The sequence below is a fragment of the Ovis canadensis genome, chromosome 14 (assembly GCF_042477335.2).
Source record: "Ovis canadensis isolate MfBH-ARS-UI-01 breed Bighorn chromosome 14, ARS-UI_OviCan_v2, whole genome shotgun sequence".
NCBI lineage: Eukaryota > Metazoa > Chordata > Mammalia > Artiodactyla > Bovidae > Ovis > Ovis canadensis.
In genome coordinates this window covers 68914971-68934569 of record NC_091258.1, presented here as the reverse complement: position 1 = coordinate 68934569, position 19599 = coordinate 68914971, and the positions used below count along the sequence as shown (strand labels likewise).

General features: G+C 57.6%; 3 protein-coding genes across 3 annotated transcripts; 2 read left to right on the top strand and 1 right to left on the bottom strand.

The window, feature by feature from the left end:
* The first annotated feature begins 1263 nt into the window (after positions 1–1263).
* On the top strand, positions 1264–13038 carry SLC17A7 (solute carrier family 17 member 7). Its single transcript, XM_069552431.1, has 13 exons — positions 1264–1330; positions 1736–1910; positions 6229–6481; positions 7941–8059; positions 8356–8470; positions 8549–8636; positions 8911–8997; positions 9097–9239; positions 9863–10012; positions 10193–10325; positions 10973–11083; positions 11289–11416; positions 11619–13038. The coding sequence occupies exons 1-13, from the start codon at positions 1264–1266 to the stop codon at positions 11910–11912; spliced, it is 1863 nt and encodes a 620-aa protein (XP_069408532.1). The 3' UTR covers positions 11913–13038.
* A 141-nt stretch (positions 13039–13179) lies between these two features.
* On the bottom strand, positions 13180–15913 carry GFY (golgi associated olfactory signaling regulator). The gene is made up of 4 exons (XM_069552654.1): positions 15354–15913; positions 14599–15209; positions 13973–14146; positions 13180–13531 (listed from the first exon to the last, which is right to left on the bottom strand). Exons 1-4 carry the CDS (start codon positions 15911–15913, stop codon positions 13332–13334), a joined length of 1545 nt encoding a protein of 514 aa, XP_069408755.1. The 3' UTR covers positions 13180–13331.
* A 2515-nt stretch (positions 15914–18428) lies between these two features.
* On the top strand, positions 18429–19223 carry PTH2 (parathyroid hormone 2). The gene is made up of 2 exons (XM_069552790.1): positions 18429–18550; positions 19049–19223. Exons 1-2 carry the CDS (start codon positions 18429–18431, stop codon positions 19221–19223), a joined length of 297 nt encoding a protein of 98 aa, XP_069408891.1.
* The last annotated feature ends 376 nt before the right edge of the window (positions 19224–19599 follow it).

Genomic DNA, 19599 nt, shown 5'->3' with positions numbered 1-19599 from the left:
ACAGGAACCCTCCGTGGGAGGCTGAAGAACTCATTCCCGGGTCCCGAAAATGTGGGGCTGGGTCCTCTCTGCCTTCCGCGGTCTCCATGGTGATGGTTCCGGCGAAGGCTCGGGATCTGGCAGCCGCGGGGCTCCCCTCCCACTCCCTCCTCTTCACCATCTGCTCCACCTTCACACCTGGCTCGGAGCCGCGGCCGCCGCCTCCACACCCAGACCGGGGATTCTGCCGCCGCAGGGTGGCGCGTGCGGACGGCTCCGCGGGCTTCTCCCCCAGACTCTGGAGTCCGAGCTCCCGGCTCCCTTCTCCCTCGAACCCAGGAGTCCCAGCCCCCAGCCTCTCCTCCCTAAGAATTCGAGGTTTTCTCAAATACAGGCAAAACTGTGACACCAAAAGACCCAGCGAGGCAAAGCTAGAGGCGAGAGGCTGCGCCCCGTCCTTGGCGCCCGCCCGCCGCGCTGGCTGCTCCCTCCCACTCCCTCGCGGACCTGTGCCGCATCATGAAATTTTAATCCCAAGTGCATTTTTGGCCCGACGCCGGGAGGCGATGAGGAAAGGAGCACCCTCCTGGGGGCTGGATCTGGAGGTGGACTCGGCGTCGGGGAAAGGGGCTGGCGGCGAAAGGAGCGGAGCAGGAACTGCCTTCGGGCAGGAGATGGCCAAGGACTGTCGAAGTTCAACCCCAGAGGGGCAGGGCTGGAATTCAGGGGTGCAATAAGAGTTCAGAGGGCGGGGACAGATCCCAGGGGGCGGAGACAGATCCCAGAGGGAGGGAAGAGAACTCACGGGCGGGGAAAGTACTCAAAGATGTATACCTGGATCGGGTTCCAGAGGGTGTGGGCAAAAATCAAAGCAGGGATAGATCCCAGGAGAAGGGACAGAACTCAGGGGTAAAGAAATATCCAAGGGGACACACTCAAGGGGTGGGGACAGAACTCAGGATGAGAGAAATAAAAGGGCAGGGATAGATCCGAGGCTAGGGAGGGAATAATGACCAGCAATGAGGGTAGGGGGAGTATAACTCTGAAGAGATGAACCCAGAGGGAAGGAAATTGGAAATGAAGGAACTGGAAGGGGTGGTGGGCCAAGAGGGGAAATAGAACTGGAGGGACATGGAATCTAAAAGGGGAAAGATGGAAACAGGTGGATGGGGAAGAACGAGAGGGGACAATGGGTGGATCGAAATGAGGGTTGGAATCCATGAAAGGGGAAGGAATTCCCTGAATGAGAAAAGAACCTTCTGAATGAGAAAGTTGAAACTGAGGATGTGGCTGGTTGGGGATGGCGTGCCCGGGCAGGATGAGGAACTGGGGGGCACAGAAATTCGGCGAGGTAGGACTGGGAGGACAAAACGCTGGAGGATATTTAGAGGAAGATGAAAATGCGAGCACGAAATTAGGGGAAACAAGCGGCGGGAGCAAGTCTCAGGAAAGAACTCTGGAGGAGAGAGAATCTGGGATAGAAGAGCTGGTGGGGAATGAGTGAGGGAGAAGTACCTCCGGGAAGGGACTGATCTGGGAGCGATGCAACCCAGACAAGTGGGTTCAAAACCCATAGGCTTGGTCTTGGGCGAGGCGAGTACCTGGATGAATGGCAGTGGAAGGTGGGCGGGACTAGAATGCAAGGGGCGGGGTATAGTAGGGTGGGCGGGGCCTTGTCCCGCCCCACCCCGCCCCCGACGCTGAGTCCGGTGACAGCCCCCAGACAGCCCGCACTCGCAGCCTCCTTCCCCCCGAGCGGAGCTGCGGGGCCGGCCGGGCCGGGGCGGACCCCGGGTACCCGGACGCGGCCTCCCGGGCCCGCGGGCGGGGGGATCGGCGGGGGGGGGTCCGGCAGCAGGGGCGGTCACCATGGAGTTCCGCCAGGAGGAGTTTCGGAAGCTAGCCGGTCGCGCCCTCGGGAAGCTACACCGGTGAGCGTGGTGGGGGTCCTGGGTGTGGAAGAACGCGAGGGTCTGAGGAGGACGCTCATTCCCACCTGGGCGCAGATGGACAGCTGGACAGGCGGTACCCATGCGTTGAGAGGCGGGCGCTCCCATCTGTCCAGTTTTCTCCCTCGGTCTCCGACGGTCCGGTCTCATCCATCATTTTTCTGCGCCCCACCCCATCCCTAGGCTCTCTGCCCTTTTCTCTGGGATTATAAATATATATCCCCCTCTTCTGGATCTCTGTTTCCCTCGCCGGCTTCTGGGTCTCCCTTCACCTATATTCTCTCTGCCTCCTCTCTCCAGATCTCTGTCCACTCTCTCTAAGTATCTATTTCCTTTTATCTCTGAGTCCCCATCCCTCTCTCTCGCTCTCACTAGATCTCTACAACTCTGTCTCTGGGTCTTTGTCTCTTTCTCTGAGTCTCTGTCCCCCAACTCCCTGCCCTAAGGTTTCTGACACTCTCCTTTAGGAACTCGGGCACTCTTTCTGGTGTTTTTTACTAGCTCATCCCAGATCTCTCCATCTCTGTGTGTTTGTCAGTTACGATCTCTCAGAGAGTTTAATCTGAAGCTAAATCGGATTGAGGCCCATTGGTCCATGTCCTTGAGGAGAGCTAAGCTGGGAGGAAGAAGCCAGGGTATCCTGGGTCTCTGATGGAGAAGGGAGTTGCAGGCCAAACATTAGGCTTCTGGAGTAGGATGGACTTTCCAAAGGGTATAGACTAGGGCTGAGAGGGACTTCCTCCCAGTCAAGGAGATGACCCCGATGACCTGGGTGTCCCCAGAGCAGTCTGCTACACCTCTCCTGAGTCTCTCACCCCCAACCCCAGCCCTGGCTCCAAGTCAGAGAAATTACTCAGCTGCGGAGAAGCCTAAAAATATCTGGCCACAGTGTGGGGAGGAGTTGGGGCCTCATCAGCACCATGCCCTGCTGCCATTCCCTCAGACCCTGGGGTCCCCGTGACCCATAGTCCTGACCCTATCTTTGATTACTGTTCAGTGCAGCTTACTATACCATGCAAGTTCTCCTCTAAGTCTAACACTCGTCCTGCTTGCCGCAGATTACCTCCGCACTCCAAACTTACCCCACCCTTTAGTAACCTGAGAGATAGGAATAAACCTGGACAGAAGGGAGGGGGCAGGAGGATGGCGCAGTGTTGGGGAGGGGGTGGAGAAGCTGAGATAACCTCACCCTTTCTTTTTCCCAATCTTCCAGCCCCTCCCCACCCTTTTTCTCACCTCCTTTCACGAGTTTCTCAAAATACATCAGCGTGAAGTCAGGAGGGGGAGAGAGACGTGCTGGAGGAGGGGGTTGGGAAGGGGGATGGAGGCAGGAGGAATGTGTTTCTCACGCTCTTTCTTCCTCAGTCTCCGCTTCTCCTGTGTCTGGGTTTCTCTCTGTCTGACTCTGCCTGATCGTCACGTCTTTCAGCTGCCTTGGGAGCCCCTAGAGACCCCAGAGTTCAGGGTTCCCACCAGGACAGTCACTAAGGAGTTTGAGCCCAGAACAATCGCATCTGAATCCTGGGGTCTGCTTTGGTGATTGCTGAGAGGGGGAAATGCCCACACCGGACTCCTTTTAATCCTCTAGACGAAGCTGGGGAAACTGAGGCACCATTGGGAAAAGGGGGAAGTCCGTGGCTGAGTACACATGGCATCTTTTGAACCCAGGTCAGTCTCCCACCCAAGTCTTGGGTGGGGGCTGCAGATTTCCTCGAGATGAGTGCTGCTGGAGTGGGTGGAAAACTCCCTCAGATCAGGAAACACATAGCAACCCAGGGTGACTTGGGACAAGGACAAGGGGGGAAAGGGAATACAGCAAGAGACAGGAGCCAATATGCCTCCTTTTTGAGAGCCAGGCCTGGGGCAGGGTGATGCGGAGGGCCAGGAAGTGATCAGGTCCCACTGCTGCTTGTGTGTGACCTTGGACATGCTGCTTCTGTTTCCTGAGCCTCAGTCTTCCCAGTTGTACAATGGGAGGGTAAGGGAGAACCAAAGGGACATGAGGACAGAGACTGGGGAGGCGGGAGTAGGGGAGTGGACTGAGAATCTCTGAGAAGCAGAGGCAGAGACCCACAGATGGAGGCTGAGACACTCTTTATTTTGGGTGAAAGAAAGTGGAAGGGGGCAGTCTGACTCTGCAACCCGATGGGTTGTAGCCTGTCAGTCTCCTCTGTCCATGGAATTCTCCAGGCAAGAAAACTGGAATGGGTAGCCCTTCCCTTCCCCAGGGGATCTTCCTGACCCAGGAATCTAACCCAGGTCTCCCACATTACAGGCAGATTCTTTACTGTCTGAACCATCAGGAAAGTGCCCTACCTGCTCCCTAATCACGGCCTTTCATCATCACCAAGTTCCTAACCCTGAGTTCCAGGCATCCTGAGAGGGCAAAGCGATGTGTTCTTACCCTCCATGAAGCATTGGAGCCACCTTCACCTCTGCATCTCTAGTTCTCCTGAAATGATAATGTCACCTTGAAGTGACATTATCTTTGTAACCTCACATTCTACTCATGCCCCCATTTTACAGATACAGAATACTGAGACTGCGTTCCTTTGTTTAGAAAACCTTGATCCGAGATCTATGTCCTCATATTAACAATGAATATCAAATTTCGGGGGCTGCAATCCCCTCTTGAGTTTCAGGGTCAAACCGCATGCGAGGGCAACCTGGGTCAAAGTTTAATTTCATTGGCCGACCTGTTCTAATGGGAGGGGCCAGTGCCTACCGCCGTGCACTATTCATTCTAGGGGGCTTCTGTTCCCCACTCTCTGGCTCATTGTCCCCTACCCAGGGTCTTATTCGTCGTCCCCCTAGTTTCTATCCGTTCCCCCAGTCTCCCCACTTTCTTAACGCCCTCCCCCACTTCCTTAAGTTCCAGGATGGGGAGGGTTGCTGTGTTCCCATCTCTTCCACCCGCCTCCTCCCAGGCCGTCTGGCTGTTCTTTCCTCCCCCGTCCCAGTCTCCCTCGCCTCCATCTGTTCTAGCCCCTTCCTGGGATCCAGCCGGATCCCCTGGCTGCCTACCGGCCTCGGAGAGGAGCCACGCCTCACACATCATGTCCCTAGCCTGTCTCTCCTCAGGCTCCTTGTCTTTTCGTCTTTCTCTCAGCGTTCTGGGTTTCTGTCTCTGCGTTCTCTCTCCTGGGTTTCTGTACCCACTTGTCTTTGGGTCCCTCACTGGGTTTCAGTCCCTTTCCTTCTCAGGGTCTCTGTCCTGCCCCTTTCCCCCATCTTTTTTCAGGGTCTCTGCCCCGGTCTCTTTCAGACTGGTTGTCTGTTTCTCCCTCCCTGGGAGTCTGTTTCCTTCTCTCTGAGTCTCTCTCCCTCCTGTGTCTCTGATCCTTTTTCTCTCATTCTCTGTTCTCTCCACCCCCCGACTCCATTTCTGACATCCTTTTGAATTTTTCCACGTCTATCTCAGGGCACCTCTTTCTCCCTGCAGCCTCTCTCTGGAATGGAGGTGGCCCTCCAAGTACCCTATCCGTCGTCACAGATTCAATCCTGGATCCAGAACAGGCGGGGGCGAGAGTCACGCTGGGGACTGAGCCAACCCCCCTACCAGGGCCATCTGTCCCTTGCCAGGACACCACCCGCCACTCCTCCCCACCCCCCAGACTGACAGCCTGAACTCAAGTTTCCCCAGATATATCCAGCTGGGCTGCTGGATTCCAGTGCCCTGGACCTCTCCCACCCCTCCCCCTCCCACTCCCGATCCCTGGGAGTGGGCTTCCAGTGGCTGAATGGAGTCAGCTGGATGTCAGCCCCACACCTGGGCCTGGAAGCCCGGCAGGGCATGCCCCGGGGCAGGGGAGGGGTGCGGTATATATAGCAGATGTGGCTGAGAAGCATCTGTTCTTTTGACACCTTTGCTGAGGCATCTCCTTAGCGCCTTTTGCTTCCTCAAATAGACTCATATCTGGAAGACGGGGCTGGAGAGAGTCTCTGGGCCTTGGGGATGGGGGCTGGGGGCACAGGGTTTTGGATCACAAAGGATAGCCTAAAACAACTGAGTTGAGAGGTGACAAGGCTAGCGGAGAAGGGAACTGGGGAGTTCCATTCTCTAGTCTGAGGAAGGAAGGGGCTGGGGGCGCGTGGGAATTACTCGTCTGAGGGAGATGGAGACCAGGGGTCCAGATTCCTGGAGGGAGAAGGAAGTTAGAGGCTGAACTCTTGGGGAAAGAGGGGTTGCGGGTTTAGAATCCCTGGTTTTGAAAAACAAGTTTTGCCCTGACTCGTGTCATGGGGAGGAGGGGGCTAGGGGCCCGGACGTCCGAGTCTGATCCTTGCTGCCTCGCCGCAGTCTTCTGGAGAAGCGGCAAGAAGGTGCCGAGACGCTGGAGCTGAGTGCAGATGGGCGCCCGGTCACGACGCAGACCCGGGACCCGCCGGTCGTGGATTGCACCTGCTTTGGCCTCCCTCGCCGCTACATTATCGCCATCATGAGCGGTCTGGGCTTCTGCATTAGCTTTGGCATCCGCTGCAACCTGGGCGTGGCCATCGTCTCCATGGTCAACAACAGCACGACCCACCGCGGGGGCCACGTGGTGATGCAGGTAGCTCGGGGACGGGAGCTGCCTGAGGCTGGGGGAAACCCTGCCCAGGCCCTCTGATGACGTCACACTCGCCTACGCGAGGCCTAGACCACGCCCCTTCCACGCCCCGGCCTGAGTAGACCCGCCTTTTTGCGCTGCCCCACCATGGGCCCTAACCAGGTGGCGCTAGTGGTAGGAGACATGAGATGTGGGTTCAATCCCTGGCTGGGGAAGTTCCCCTGGAGACGGGCATGGCAACCCAATCCGATATACTTGCCTGGAGAATCTCATGGACAGAGGAGCCTGCTGGGCTACAGTCCACGGGGTCACAAAGAGTTGGACCCTTGGCACACAACCTCAGCTCCACCTCACCTCAGGGCTCTCTTTTCCTAAGTCCTGCCCTTATCTAAATGAAGCCCCGCTCCTATTTGTTTCACCTCTCTGCTTTCCAAGTGTAGACTCTTCCAAGCGTTTGGTTCCCTATGATATGGCTGCTCCTGTTTCATTTTGGGCATCCTAGCAACTTTGCTCCACCTGCATCTCCTGCACCTGTTCCAGTGTTGAATGTTACTCCCAGGCCAACTCAGGCTCCGTGAATTTTTTGTTGTTGTTGTTGCCGTACCTTGCGGCTTGCGGAACTTTCTCAAGCAGGGATCTAACCAGCACCCCCTTGCAGTGGAAGCAGGGAATCCTACACACTTGACCACCAGGGAAGTCCCTCCACCGTGATTTTTTTTTTTTTAAGATTTTTTTTTTGATGAAGTCTTTATTGAATTTATTACAACATTGCTTCTGTTTTGTTTCTTTGGCCATAAGGCATGTGGGATCTTAGCTCTCCTACCAGGGATCAAACCCTGTATTGGAAGGGAGAGTCTTAACCACTGGACCGCCAGGGAAGGCCCCACCGTAAATTTTGATTCTGGCTTTTTGGAAGTTCCACCGCTGCTTATATCCCTTCTACCTCTGCTCTGGCCATTAACCTAAAGCCCCGCTTCGTCTCAGATTTTCTGTTTTAATTTCCATATAGGCCATGCCCCTGCCTCCAAAAAAAAAAATCCTGATTTGGGCTGTGGCCTACCTGCCCCTGTTCTTTTCCAATCATGCCCAACCCTTTGGCTACTTCTTGTCTCTTCCTAGAACCCATCCAATCTGCAAACAGTTTGTACATTGGTTAGAAGTGGAGGAAGAAACGTACCCCATATATGGGCTCCTACGCATTAAGAGAAGGGACCCTGAGGCAGGCAAGCAGACAGAGCTAGGCCTCTAGGCAGCAGCAGGCTCTGTTGCTAAGGTAGTGCGGCCCTAGCAACATGGAGGAGCAAAGTTGGGGTAGATGGCCCGAGCTCTGATTGGCAGGTTTTGAAGGCGAGAGGGGATCCTTGTTGCTGATTGGCTGAGGGACTGTCTGCGGCTGCTGATTGGTGGAGAAGCAGAGCCTCTGGAGCAGGGGTGATGGTTTGATGTGCCTTTTGGCCCACAGAAAGCTCAGTTCAACTGGGATCCAGAGACTGTTGGCCTCATACACGGCTCCTTTTTCTGGGGCTACATTGTCACCCAGATTCCTGGAGGATTTATCTGCCAAAAATTCGCAGCCAACAGGTATTCAGGGGGCGGGGCGGATGTCTCAAAGTGGGCAGAAACTACAACTGTGTGGGTGGAGTTAGAGGCTGTGGCCTTGCATTTGGGGGCTGACTCCGGAAAAACTGGAGGAGCCTGGGTTCGGGGCGAGGCCCTAGGGAAAGGTGGGGTTTGTATTGTGGAAGTGGGGAGTCTCATAGAAGGTGGGGCCGGGGGTTCTGGGGGCGCGGGGCCTGGCCTGCTGAAGGAGGAAAGGGCAGAGTCCTAGGTCTGGCAGGATAGCTGGACTCTTCTCGGAACACAACTTTTCCTATCAGGGTTTTCGGCTTTGCTATTGTGGCTACCTCCACTCTAAACATGCTGATCCCCTCGGCTGCCCGTGTCCACTATGGCTGTGTCATCTTCGTGAGGATCCTGCAGGGGTTGGTAGAGGTAAAGCTCCGCCCCCTATGACCCCATTGCCGTTCCGACCCCACCTTTTCTCGTTGACTTTGGTTTTCTCTTCCCTAGGGGGTCACGTACCCTGCCTGCCATGGGATCTGGAGCAAATGGGCCCCGCCCTTAGAGCGGAGTCGCCTGGCGACGACAGCCTTTTGCGGTGAGAGGAAGGGGCTGGGATCCGGACTCGTGGGTCTGAGGCTGGTGGGGGTGGGGGTGCTGGAGTCTAGACTCTTCGATGGAGGGAGGAGGAGGTTGTGGGCTTGAACTCCCGGATCTGCGAGAGGAGGGGGCTGGTGACCCAGACCGACGTGTCTAAGGGAGTAGGGGCAGTGGCCGGTACTTCTGTGTCCCAGGAAGGTAGGGGCTGGGAATCCGCACTACTGCGTTTGAGGAAAGATCCGCTCTTCTCCATTCTGCACCCTCCCCGTTAGGTTCCTATGCTGGGGCGGTGGTCGCGATGCCTCTCGCCGGAGTCCTGGTGCAGTACTCAGGATGGAGCTCTGTATTCTACGTCTATGGTGAGGGGCCCGGACGCCTGGGTCCGGGTGGTGCCGGGGCAGAGAGAGGCCGGTCGTCACCTCGCTTCCATCCTCCTCCTGACCCCCTCCACCCACCAGGCAGCTTCGGGATCTTCTGGTATCTGTTCTGGCTGCTCGTCTCCTACGAGTCCCCGGCGCTGCACCCTAGCATTTCGGAGGAGGAGCGCAAGTACATCGAGGACGCCATCGGCGAGAGCGCCAAGCTCATGAACCCCGTCACGGTCCGGGCCCAAGCCTGGGGAGGCTGGGGCGCGGTGGGGAGAGGAGAGTTATCAAGGCAGGGAGACCAGAGGAAGAGGGGCTTTGAATCCTCACTGCTTGCGGATCTTGGTAGATCTACATAGACATTTCCATAGACATTTAGAAGAGACGATGGGATCGCCAGTTGGATGGCGCTAGAACCTAGGAGGCGTGATCAAAGCCCAGGGAGGACGGGGTTAGCAGGTGCGGAGAGCAGGGCTAGGTAGTGAGGTGGGCGGAACCACTGATGGGCGTGGTTAAACCTGCAGAGGCGGATTAGAATGTGGCGTTTTGCTCAGACCTCAGGGTGGGTGAGGCTCGAATTAGGGGGCATAATTGGGTGGAAGGAGACTCTTGGGTCCACATTTATGACTCTCTGAAGGTCATCGTGGGGTCTGGACACCCGCCAGCCTGAGGACCACTGAGGCTAGGATGTCAGCCTTCCCATGGGGACGCAGTCAGGCTGGCGACCCTGCCTCCGGCTTTAGTGAGACAGGGAAATCTGGGTCTCTGCGGGACTGTCGTGGGATCCCTGAAGGGACTTGGAGAGCGCCCAGGCCTGTTCTCTGTCTTAGCAGCCCTTCCCTCCTCTCCCCCACCACAGAAGTTTAACACACCCTGGAGGCGCTTCTTCACGTCCATGCCAGTCTACGCCATTATCGTGGCCAACTTCTGTCGTAGCTGGACTTTCTACCTGCTTCTTATCTCCCAGCCTGCCTACTTCGAAGAAGTGTTCGGTTTCGAGATCAGCAAGGTTGGGCCCGGAAGGGGAGAGCTGCGGGCGCGGCGGGAGGGTGAGCGCGGGAAGGAGAGGAACCTGGATCCCAAGGGGTTGGAAAGGGGGCAGGGAGGAAGCCCATGGTACCTGAGCCGTGGTGAGACCCCCAGGCAGGTGGCCGCTGAGCCGCGACGCCTTGTACGCCCGCCGGCGCAGGTGGGCCTGGTGTCAGCGTTGCCTCACCTGGTGATGACCATCATCGTGCCCATTGGAGGCCAGATCGCCGACTTCCTGAGGAGCCGCCGCATCATGTCCACCACCAACGTGCGCAAGTTGATGAACTGTGGGGGTGAGTGGGGCGGGGCCTGGATCTGGTCTGGGACCTGGCTGGAATGGGCGGAGCATGGCTGGGCGGATCTAGGGGGCTGGACCATGGCGGATGGGGCGGGGTCAGAGGGCGAATCCATGGGGCGTGTCCAAAAGGCAGAGCCTGAGTGAGACCAGGTCTGGCAGGAACGAATCTTAGGTGGCAGCCTCCGGGGCAGTGTCTGTAGATGGACAAGGTGGGTGTGGCTGCCCAGGTGAAGCAAAGGCGAGACCACGTTGGGTCTGGAAGGACGGGGCCTATACGAGGCTGGCCAGAGTAGGATGGGAACTGGGTGATGAAGAGGGGCACCTGGAGAGACAAAGGTGTGAGTGTAATGAATGGGGACTGAGAGGGAAGCCCTGAAGGTGCCGGGGTGGGGCGTGGTCTAGTCAGGGGGTGGGGCCATTGAGGTCCCAGCTTGGGTAGCGAAGCCTGTGCACGTGGTCAAGGGCCAGGCACTGGAGAATTGAGGGCTTGGTTAGGGCGGGCGCGGGCAGAATGGAGTACAAAGCCAGGGACAGGCGTGGAAGTGGCAGGACTGGGTCAAACTGGGGGAGGCTGGGAGCCAGGAGTGGGTCTGGAGAGGCTGTGCGGGGCGGCCTGTGCTCAGAGGGGGCGGCCCTCCGTAGGCTTTGGTATGGAAGCTACGCTGCTGTTGGTGGTCGGCTACTCGCACTCCAAGGGCGTGGCCATCTCCTTCCTAGTCCTCGCCGTGGGCTTCAGCGGCTTCGCCATCTCCGGTGAGAACCGGCGATCTGCAGCTTGAGGGTGGGGGTGGGGGGGCTCTGCTCAGCTCAGTGGGGAACTTCCTGACTCATGTAGAGCACCTCCCAGCCTGGCGAAAGGCAGACTGGAAAAAGCGGCCGGGAAGTCGGGGAGGCTAGGCTGGGGGAGGAGTCACTGGCGTGGGAATCGGTTGTGACGCCTCTCGGCTCGCCTCGCCAGGGTTCAACGTGAACCACCTGGACATCGCCCCGCGCTATGCCAGCATCCTCATGGGCATCTCCAACGGCGTGGGCACGTTGTCCGGCATGGTGTGCCCCATCATCGTGGGTGCCATGACTAAGCACAAGGTCCGTGCCTGGGCCCTGACCCACTTGCCCTCCAAATGTGTACAGCACCTTCCTGACATACGTCACCTCTCTGGATCTCTGGCTCCTTTTCCAGAGAAAAGGCCCGCCCCTTCCCTAGCCTCGCCCCTTTCCACTAGCCCCGCCCCTTCCCTCTCCTGTCTCTCTGTCCTCTGACTTCACCTCCCCGTTGTCCCCGCTACAGACTCGGGAGGAGTGGCAGTATGTGTTCCTCATTGCCTCCCTGGTGCACTATGGGGGCGTCATCTTCTACGGGGTCTTCGCTTCGGGAGAGAAGCAGCCGTGGGCGGAGCCTGAGGAGATGAGCGAAGAGAAATGTGGCTTCGTTGGCCACGACCAGCTAGCTGGCAGCGACGAAAGCGAAATGGAAGATGAGGCTGAGCCCCCCGGGGCACCCCCTGCTCCCCCTCCATCCTATGGGGCTACACACAGCACAGTTCAACCCCCAAGACCCCCACCCCCTGTCCGGGACTACTGACCACGTGCCTCCCACTGGATGGCAGTTTCCAGGACCTCCATTCCTCACATCTCTGGCCTGAGTGACAGTGTCAAGGAACCCCAGTCCTCTCTGTCCTGCCTCAGGCCTAAGAAGCACTCTCGCTTGTTCCCAGTGCTGTCAGATCCTCTTCCCATCCTATTTGCCTCTCAGGGGTAGTGAAGCTGCAGACTGGCAGTTTCAAGGATACCCAAATTCCCCTAAAGCTTCCCTTCTCCACTCTTTTCTGCCTCAGTGGTTTCAAATCTCTCCTTTCAGGGCTTTATTTGAATGGACAATTCAGACTCTTCCTCTCTCTTGTGGTTTTGGGCACCTTCCCCTTTCCTTGAACCCCTGGGACTCTCAGGCAAACCCCTGAGATTACTCAACACACCTTCCCTTTCAAAAAAATTCAAGGTCTTCCTCTAGAAGTTTCAAATCTCTCCCAACTGTATTCTGCTTTTTCCAAGTTGGTTTAACTAATCACCTATCCCTGCCATTCTAGGGATTGATTCTCACCAGCGTTTCTGAGGGGAAATGGCAGTTTCAAGCACCCCACCCCCTACAACCTCTTCTTCCCTCCCCCACCAGCAGACTCTGCTGCAGCACCAAATTTCCCCGAAACCTTCTCCCAGCTTAGCACATTGCCTAGGGAAACAACCAAAATGGCAGTTTTAATATGCCTCTCTTCACCCCCATGCACTTTTTCTGACACGATTTTCAGGTCTAAGAAGAGCAGCTGCTCAAGTCCATCAACTCGACGGTTTGAAGCCACCGCCATTGAACTTCCCCATGGTGGTTTCAAGACGCTTCCCTTTCCCCCAATTCCTTGCACTTTATTCTCCTGGGTGGTTTTGAACTACCCTCATTTTCTCAGTGGCCATTTATTGCGTCCCTCAGGGGCTAAATGACTCCAAATCTGGGATCCTTCCCCTCTCAGACTCCCCTATTTCGGCTTAGAATTTGGGGGAACATATGTAAAGGAGAAGTCACAGAATCCCAGGAAAGGGAACGGGGCTGGGGAAAAGGGGTGTTTTTCCCCGGGGCAGGGTTGTGTCTTTGTGTCTCTGTCTCTGTGATTGTAAATCCTGCCCTGCCCCTCTCCCAATAAAATGCTTTGGTGTACACACCCAGTCGTCACTGGCCTTGGGAATCTCCAACCTCCTTCTCCCTCGGACCGAGGAGCCCAAGCCCCCAGTCACCTTGACCCCAGCCACCCTCCTCTCCCAGGACTTAGGCCAGAGGAGTTGTCCAGCTGTGGGTACACGCAATTTATTCGGTCTCAGACTGTGTTCTCCGCTGACATCTAAAGCATTTCTGGGTGTCCTCTATTCTAGAGGACCACTAGGTAGCAAAGCTGACCCCGAGGACGGGACCCCTGGGTGCTTCCTCCGTCCGGGGCTGGCGCAGGTCTGGAGAGGCTCACAGGAAGTTGTTTGGAAGTGTGGCAGGGGAGAGCGGTTCTAGGCGCTGGGGGCGGCCCCCGCGGGGCGGCGGAGGCAGCTTGGGGGGCAGTGGCGGGGTGGGCGGTGGCTGCTTGGTAGCGATGTGTGAGGGGACCCAGGCGTCCGGCGCGTAAAAGTAGAGGTCGTAGGGTTCCTTCGGGGCGTCCAAATGTATAACTATGGAGACAAAGGAGCGAATTCGTCCCCGGAGCTGACCGGGGGCCTGTCCCCTCTACTGAGCCGCTGGCCGATGAGGAGACGGGGGCGAGGACTCCAAGCTTCCACTGGAATCAGGTTTTCGAATAATCTTAAGAGGCCTTAAATACCAAGGAGGCGTGGCGTCCCCGCAGCAGGGGCGGGGCATGCCGCGCGCCAGGAGGGGGAAGGGGCGGGGCTTGTAGGGACCTGCCCTTCCCCCACCTGGGGCAACTCCACGCTGCCCTGGGGGCTCAACTTCACAGGTGTTTGTGAAGTTTCCAGAGAATTGGGGGTCAGGGCTTCTACTGACCTTGGATGGGGACCTGTACTTTTAGGTTGGGCGCCCTTAAGTGCCAGGCGAAACCAGGTTAAGGACACGTGCAAGCACTTTAAGAGCGGGACGCTGCAGGAGTGGCTTACCCGGTTCATCTCCGTCGTTCGGGAGCCGGTGGTGTGCGAAGGGCCGGTGTCGAGCCGCCCGGCGGTAGAGACACCACAGCAACAGGAAAATGCCAATAAGCAGCCCGATCCCGGCGAGGAATAGGCAGAGGGCCCCGCCTGCCACGCCCCGGGGACGGCCCACCAGGGTCACGCCTGGAGGAATAAGGCCCAGGGACTGAGCAATCTAACCTCCTAGCCCCCTCCACCCTCAGGCCCAGGAGTCCAGATCCCGCCCTCGTCCGCCCTCGGATCCGGGAGTCCAGACCCCCAGCCCCTCCTCCCTCAGATCCGGGGGTCCAGGCCTCTAGCCCCTCCTCCCCCAGACCCAGGATCCAGACCCCCAGCCTCTCCTCCCCAGACCCAGGATCCAGACCCCCAGCTCCTCCTCCCTCAGACCCCGGGGTCCAGCCCCCAGCCCCTCCTCCCCAGACCCAGGATCCAGATCCCCAGCCCCTCCTCCCTCAGACCCGGGGGGGTCCAGGCCCCAGCCCCTCCTCCCTCAAACCCAGGGATCCAGGCCCCCAGCCCCTCCTCCCTCAGACTGGGGGGTCCAGGCCCCAGCCCCACTCCCTCAAACCCGGGGATCCAGGCCCCCAGCCCCTCACCGGTCTCCTGCACTCTCTCCAACACGATGATAGTGTTGACTCTCTCACCTCGGCTGCGCCGCTGAGGGGCCCGTGGAGTGGCTGGGGCCGGCTGACTGGGGGGCCCTGGAGGAGCAGGGGGCCCTGCAATCCGGGCTGAGGGAGGAGGGGCTTCGGGCCCTTTAGGGCTAGAGTTCTGGGGGGCTTTCAGATCAACTGTCCCGGGAGAAACTGAGGTGGGCAATTTAAGGGCGGTGGGCTGGTTGGCTGCAAGTGCTTCTGGTTTGGGATTCAGGGATTGCTCATTAAGAGCAGTAATTTCTTCTTTGAAGAGTGCAGGAGTTTCTGGGGCAAGGCTAGTGAAGATTTCAGGGTCAGAGGCCATGGGGATCTCTGTTGAGTCTTGGTAGAAGGTTGTGGGGAATTTTGTTTGAAGAATCTCGGTGGGGTTGGGCTTGTGGCCTATATGAGATGCCAGGTGGGGTGTTTCAGTAGGGTCAGGATGGAGGGTCTGGAGGAATTTAGAGCTTGGTGTGTCAGAGTCATGGGTTTCCAGAGATCTGAGGTCAAAGATTTTGGTGGGGTCAGAATTTGCGGTCTCAGGGGTTTCTGCAAGTGATATCTCAGGGGAGCTAAGTTTGGGAATCTCTGGGAATTCTTGACGTAGAGTTTGGGTAGGATCAGGGTTTGGGGTCCCAGAAAATCCTAGGTGTGAAGTTTTAGAGGGATTAGAGTTGAGATTCTCATGGGATTCTGTGTGTGAGATTTCTGTGGACTTAACCTTGGAAATCCCTGGGGATTCTTGGTGTGGAGTTTGGGTAGGGTCAGGGTTTGGGGTCTCAGAAAATGCTGGGTGTGCGGTTTTAGAGGAATTAGGTGTAGAGGCCTCAGGGGATTCTGTGTGTGGAAGTTCAGTCAGGTCAGCTTTGGGGGTCTCAGATGGTTCTGGATATATCATTTTTGAGGGGTTAATTTGGAGGGTGTCCAGGGACTCTGGTGTTGAGGTGTTGAGTGAGTTAGGTTTGGGGGTCTTAGGAGGCTCCTGCTGGGGGGTTTCTTGGAAGTCAGTACTGGGGGTCTCAGTGAAGGCAAGGGGGGAGGGCTCAGGGGAAACCGCGTGAGGTGTCTTGGAGGGCTCAGGATAAGCAGCCCCTGGGGATTCTGGGTTAGATCCATAGAGACTGGAATTTTCAGAAGCTGGAGGGGAGGGCTGGGAGGGGTGGTCTATCCCTAAGAAATCGGAGCCCGAAGGCAGTGAGACCGTAGGGGCGGCCTTGGAGCCCAGCCAGGTGAAGAGGAAGCCGAGAAGGAAGAGGATTGGTCTGAAGGATTTCATAGCTTTGGGTGATACCTGTAGCAGTAGTGGAGCGGGAAGGAAGGGGTTAAGGTCAGAGCTGCCTGGGCGGAGCCTCTGCCCACTCCAGAGGCCACTCCCAGTGGTCCCCAGATAGACCACATTAGCACCGCCCAGGTCAGAGCCAGAAAAAGGAGATGCCACCTGCAACTCCCCAGTAGGTTGTGGGGTGGAAGCATGGTAGCTAAGGGAGACTGAGGCACAGGGCTTCTTGGGAGTCGTAGTAAATTTCCTTATCTGTTTCCCCAAAGGGGGTCCCAGGAAAATTGGGAAAGAAAGATACATTTCCGAGCCCCTAGATCTTTGACTTTGGCTTCGAAGTGAAGTGCGTAGACCTCTGAGGGGACATGGGATCAATCCCTCTTCAAGGGCCCTGGGGACATCTTGACTCAACAGTTGTTTACATTAGAGGAGGCTCAGAAGGAACGACTGGGGGGCCTGACCGCCTGGATTTGAGAGATGAGGGGGCCTAAATGCCTGTAACCTGAGGAGGCAGAAGACTCTTGGATCCTGGTCAAGAAGCCTGCTGTGGGTTCAGACTCCTTTTTCCCAGAGGGTGGAGGGCAATGTGGGTCTAAATTCCTAATTCTCTAGAAAGGAGAGGCCTGAAGGTTCAGATGCCTAGAATTTTGAGGGAGCAAATCTTGTGGGGTGGGTAAGTTGTGGATTACGGGAGAGAAAGGAAATGGGTGTCTGGAACTCTTGGGTCCTGAGTTAGAAGGAGATTGAAACTCTTGAGTCTCCTATCCTCCAGAAATAGGTGTATAAGGGGTCTGGATTCCTCAGGCTTCAAGGGGAGACAGCTTGGGGCAGGACTCGTGTCTCTATGGAGGATGGAAACTGGGATCCCCGGGTCTCAGGTTGGTCTTGGGCAGAGATAGTTCTCGGGTTAGGTGGAGGTGGGGTGGGCATACACCCAAATGGGATGGGGCCTCTTGGGGTCTGGGGTCTCTTACCTGCTCAGTGGGGTCCAAGATAACAACAGGTGAACAGAGCTGAATGCAGAGATCAGTGAATGCTGCAGAATGGCTCTGGGTGGGGTGGCAGGAGGTAGGGTCCCAGGGGCACAGGTGATGCAACTGATCCCCACCCTTGGGATCCTGGGAGCCTAGCAACAGCTTGAGCTCTTAAAGGGCCAGAGATAAAGGATAGTGTCTCTGGAGTGGGGGAGGGAGGTAGGGACTGGATCCTTTGGTTGAGGGGTGTGACCCAACCCAGCTCTCCTCCCTGCAAACCCAGGGGTCCCAGCCCTCTGCCCTCTCCTACACCCACACCAAGCATCCAGGTCTCTGGTAGCCTTCCACTTCAATATCCAGGAGTTGGGAGTCCCCCCCCCCCCAAAGACCTCTCCTCTCAGATCCAGGAATCCAGGTTCCCAGACCCAGGCCTTGTTCCCCTCCTCTGGGGAACTAGGAGTCTCGGTTCCCATGTCCTGTCAATCAGAGACCCAGATTGCTGCTGCCTTTTGGGACTTCCCAACCTTTGCCTACCATCCCATCGTGAAGAGCTCACCCTGTTAAAAGCCAGTACTGGGGGGTAGGCCTTATCGTCACAGCACCCCCAAATTCCTCCCCGGGAAGGGCTCGGACACTTCAGGGTAGTCAGGGTCCTTGTCTGTCTTTTTCCCTTCTGTGCAGTGTCGCTAAGACTTTCCTGATTTTGCCTGTCACTATACTTGACTTCGCATCCCACCACCACCCATTCCCTTTGCCTTCTCTTTCCTACCCGTCTCCCACCTCTCAGTCTTTCTGGTCTCTGCCTGCCTGGACTTGTCTCTGGATCTCTCTGCCCAGGCTGGCTGGCTGTCCTTCCATCTCCTTCTGTCTTTCTGAGTGCCGTTCCCTTGATCCTCCATCTCATAGCTGCTCTCTTGGTCCCTTTCCCCTCTCTTTTCTCTCTTCCTTCCCTTTTCCTTACTTCCTCTGTTGCTCCCATTCTCCCTCTCTTTCCTCTTCTCTGTCAGTCTTTGTCCTTCCCTCCCATGGTTGCTTCATCTCTTTGTGTCTCTGCATCTCCCCATCGGTCCCTCCTCTGTTCCTTCCCCTGTCTCTCTTTCTCTGTGTCTCTGGCTTCTGCTCTGATGGTCCTTCCGCCTGTCTCTATTTTTATCCCTCTGACACACCCCCTGTGTCCACTTCTCTGTCTGTCTGTCTCTCCCCCTCCCGATTCTCCTCAGGTCCCAGCTCTTGGTCCCAATTAGTGGGTGGCCGACAAGGCAGCCGCTGGCCCCCCACCCCCGGCTCCTCATTACCGCTGGCAGCTCCTAATGAGCCTGGGGTGGGGGTGACCCGGTGCCCCCGGCCCCCTGGTCTGCGTCACTGGCCGCTGCGGGGGCTGTGGAGGCGATATAAGGGGGCTGCCAGCCTCGCTGCCGGGAGCCCACTGCGCGGTAGGGCACCCTGCAAATTGGCTTCGGGGGTGGGTGGGTGGGTGACGGGGTCTGGTTTCTGGGCCCAGACGCGGGCATCACTGAGCTCTTCTTGTCTCCCCGCAGGTGATGGAGGCCCGCCAGGTACCCAGGAGCCCCCGGGTGCGGCTGCTGCTGCTGCTCCTGCTTCTCGTGTCCTGGGGCCACCGCACGGCCTCAGGAGTCGCCCTGCCTCCCGCGGAGGTCTTCAGGTGAGCTGGACATCCAAGTCTCCCAGGGAAGGGTGGGGACTCGGATAGGTGGAAAGAGACCCAAAGAGAATGGGGAACAAAGACTCAGAAAGGGGAAAGAGAGACCCAGAGAGGACAGAGGTGGGAGGTTAACAGGTAGGTAATCTGCAAAACAAAGAGATACAAGAGAATTCTGAGAAAGGCTTTGAGAGACTTGAAAGGAGTCGAAGCAGGAACGAGTTTATTCCTTGAGCAACGTTTATTGGGTCTGCGGTGTGTGCCACGCGTGCGCCGAGCGCTGGGGTCGGACAGGGGCATCAGACTCGGTCTCTGTACTCAGGAGGCTCGGAACCTGGTGAAAACTGAGCCGAAGACCCACACAGAGCAAGAGACGGGGACAGAGACCGAGTCCCTTCGCAGCTGGTGCAGTCACAGGGCTTCGAGTTAGACCGCGGGGAGAACAGGCGGCGGGCCGCGGGCCGGGACCCACGGTAACCGCCTCTTTCCATCTCCCGGCAGACTCCGCACCCTCGGCGGGGCTCGGGAGGGTCCGGCCGCTCCGCAGTCGCGGCGGAGCCTGGCGCTGGCGGACGACGCGGCCTTCCGGGAGCGCGCGCGGCTGCTGGCCGCCCTCGAGCGCCGCCACTGGCTGAACTCGTACATGCACAAGCTGCTGGTGCTGGACGCGCCCTGAGCGCCTGCTCGCCCCACCTCAATAAAGACCCTGCTGTGCCTCCCGACTGCGCCTCCTTCCTGCGCCTCGTGTGCGTGTGGTGGTGGTGGGATGTGTGTGTGTGTGTGTGTGTGTGTGTACACGTGCAGGGGGCGGGCCCTGAGTCCGCTACGCTGACGTCTACCCCTCCGTCCCCTCTGTTCTCATCTTTCCCTCCACTCATTCTTTCTCCCCTCTGCCCCACCTCCTCTACACTACTGCCCCAGCTCTGCCCCTTGCTCCCACTCTGTGCCTTTGTCCCTCTCCACTCGCATACCTGCTCCCAACCCACCCTTAATCTCCATCCTCCCCTCTTCTCTCACTCTCTGTAACCTCCCTGGTCTCTGTCCCCCTCTGG

What these genes read in the sequence shown, in the direction of transcription:
- GFY (XM_069552654.1), bottom strand. Translation starts at nt 15,913, where the DNA reads ATGAAATCCTTCAGACCAATCCTCTTCCTTCTCGGCTTCCTCTTCACC. An exon ending in CCAGGGATTTCCAAGGTTAA is followed by an intron (nt 15,210 to 15,353) that starts GTCCACAGAAAT and finishes TCCCAAACTTAG; the next exon opens with CTCCCCTGAGATATCACTTG. An exon ending in GGAGAGAGTGCAGGAGACCG is followed by an intron (nt 14,147 to 14,598) that starts GTGAGGGGCTGG and finishes TTATTCCTCCAG; the next exon opens with GCGTGACCCTGGTGGGCCGT.
- SLC17A7 (XM_069552431.1), top strand. Translation starts at nt 1,264, where the DNA reads ATGTGGCTGGTTGGGGATGGCGTGCCCGGGCAGGATGAGGAACTGGGG. An exon ending in GGCGACGACAGCCTTTTGCG is followed by an intron (nt 8,637 to 8,910) that starts GTGAGAGGAAGG and finishes CCTCCCCGTTAG; the next exon opens with GTTCCTATGCTGGGGCGGTG. An exon ending in GTGCCATGACTAAGCACAAG is followed by an intron (nt 11,417 to 11,618) that starts GTCCGTGCCTGG and finishes TCCCCGCTACAG; the next exon opens with ACTCGGGAGGAGTGGCAGTA.
- PTH2 (XM_069552790.1), top strand. Translation starts at nt 18,429, where the DNA reads ATGGAGGCCCGCCAGGTACCCAGGAGCCCCCGGGTGCGGCTGCTGCTG. An exon ending in CCTCCCGCGGAGGTCTTCAG is followed by an intron (nt 18,551 to 19,048) that starts GTGAGCTGGACA and finishes ATCTCCCGGCAG; the next exon opens with ACTCCGCACCCTCGGCGGGG.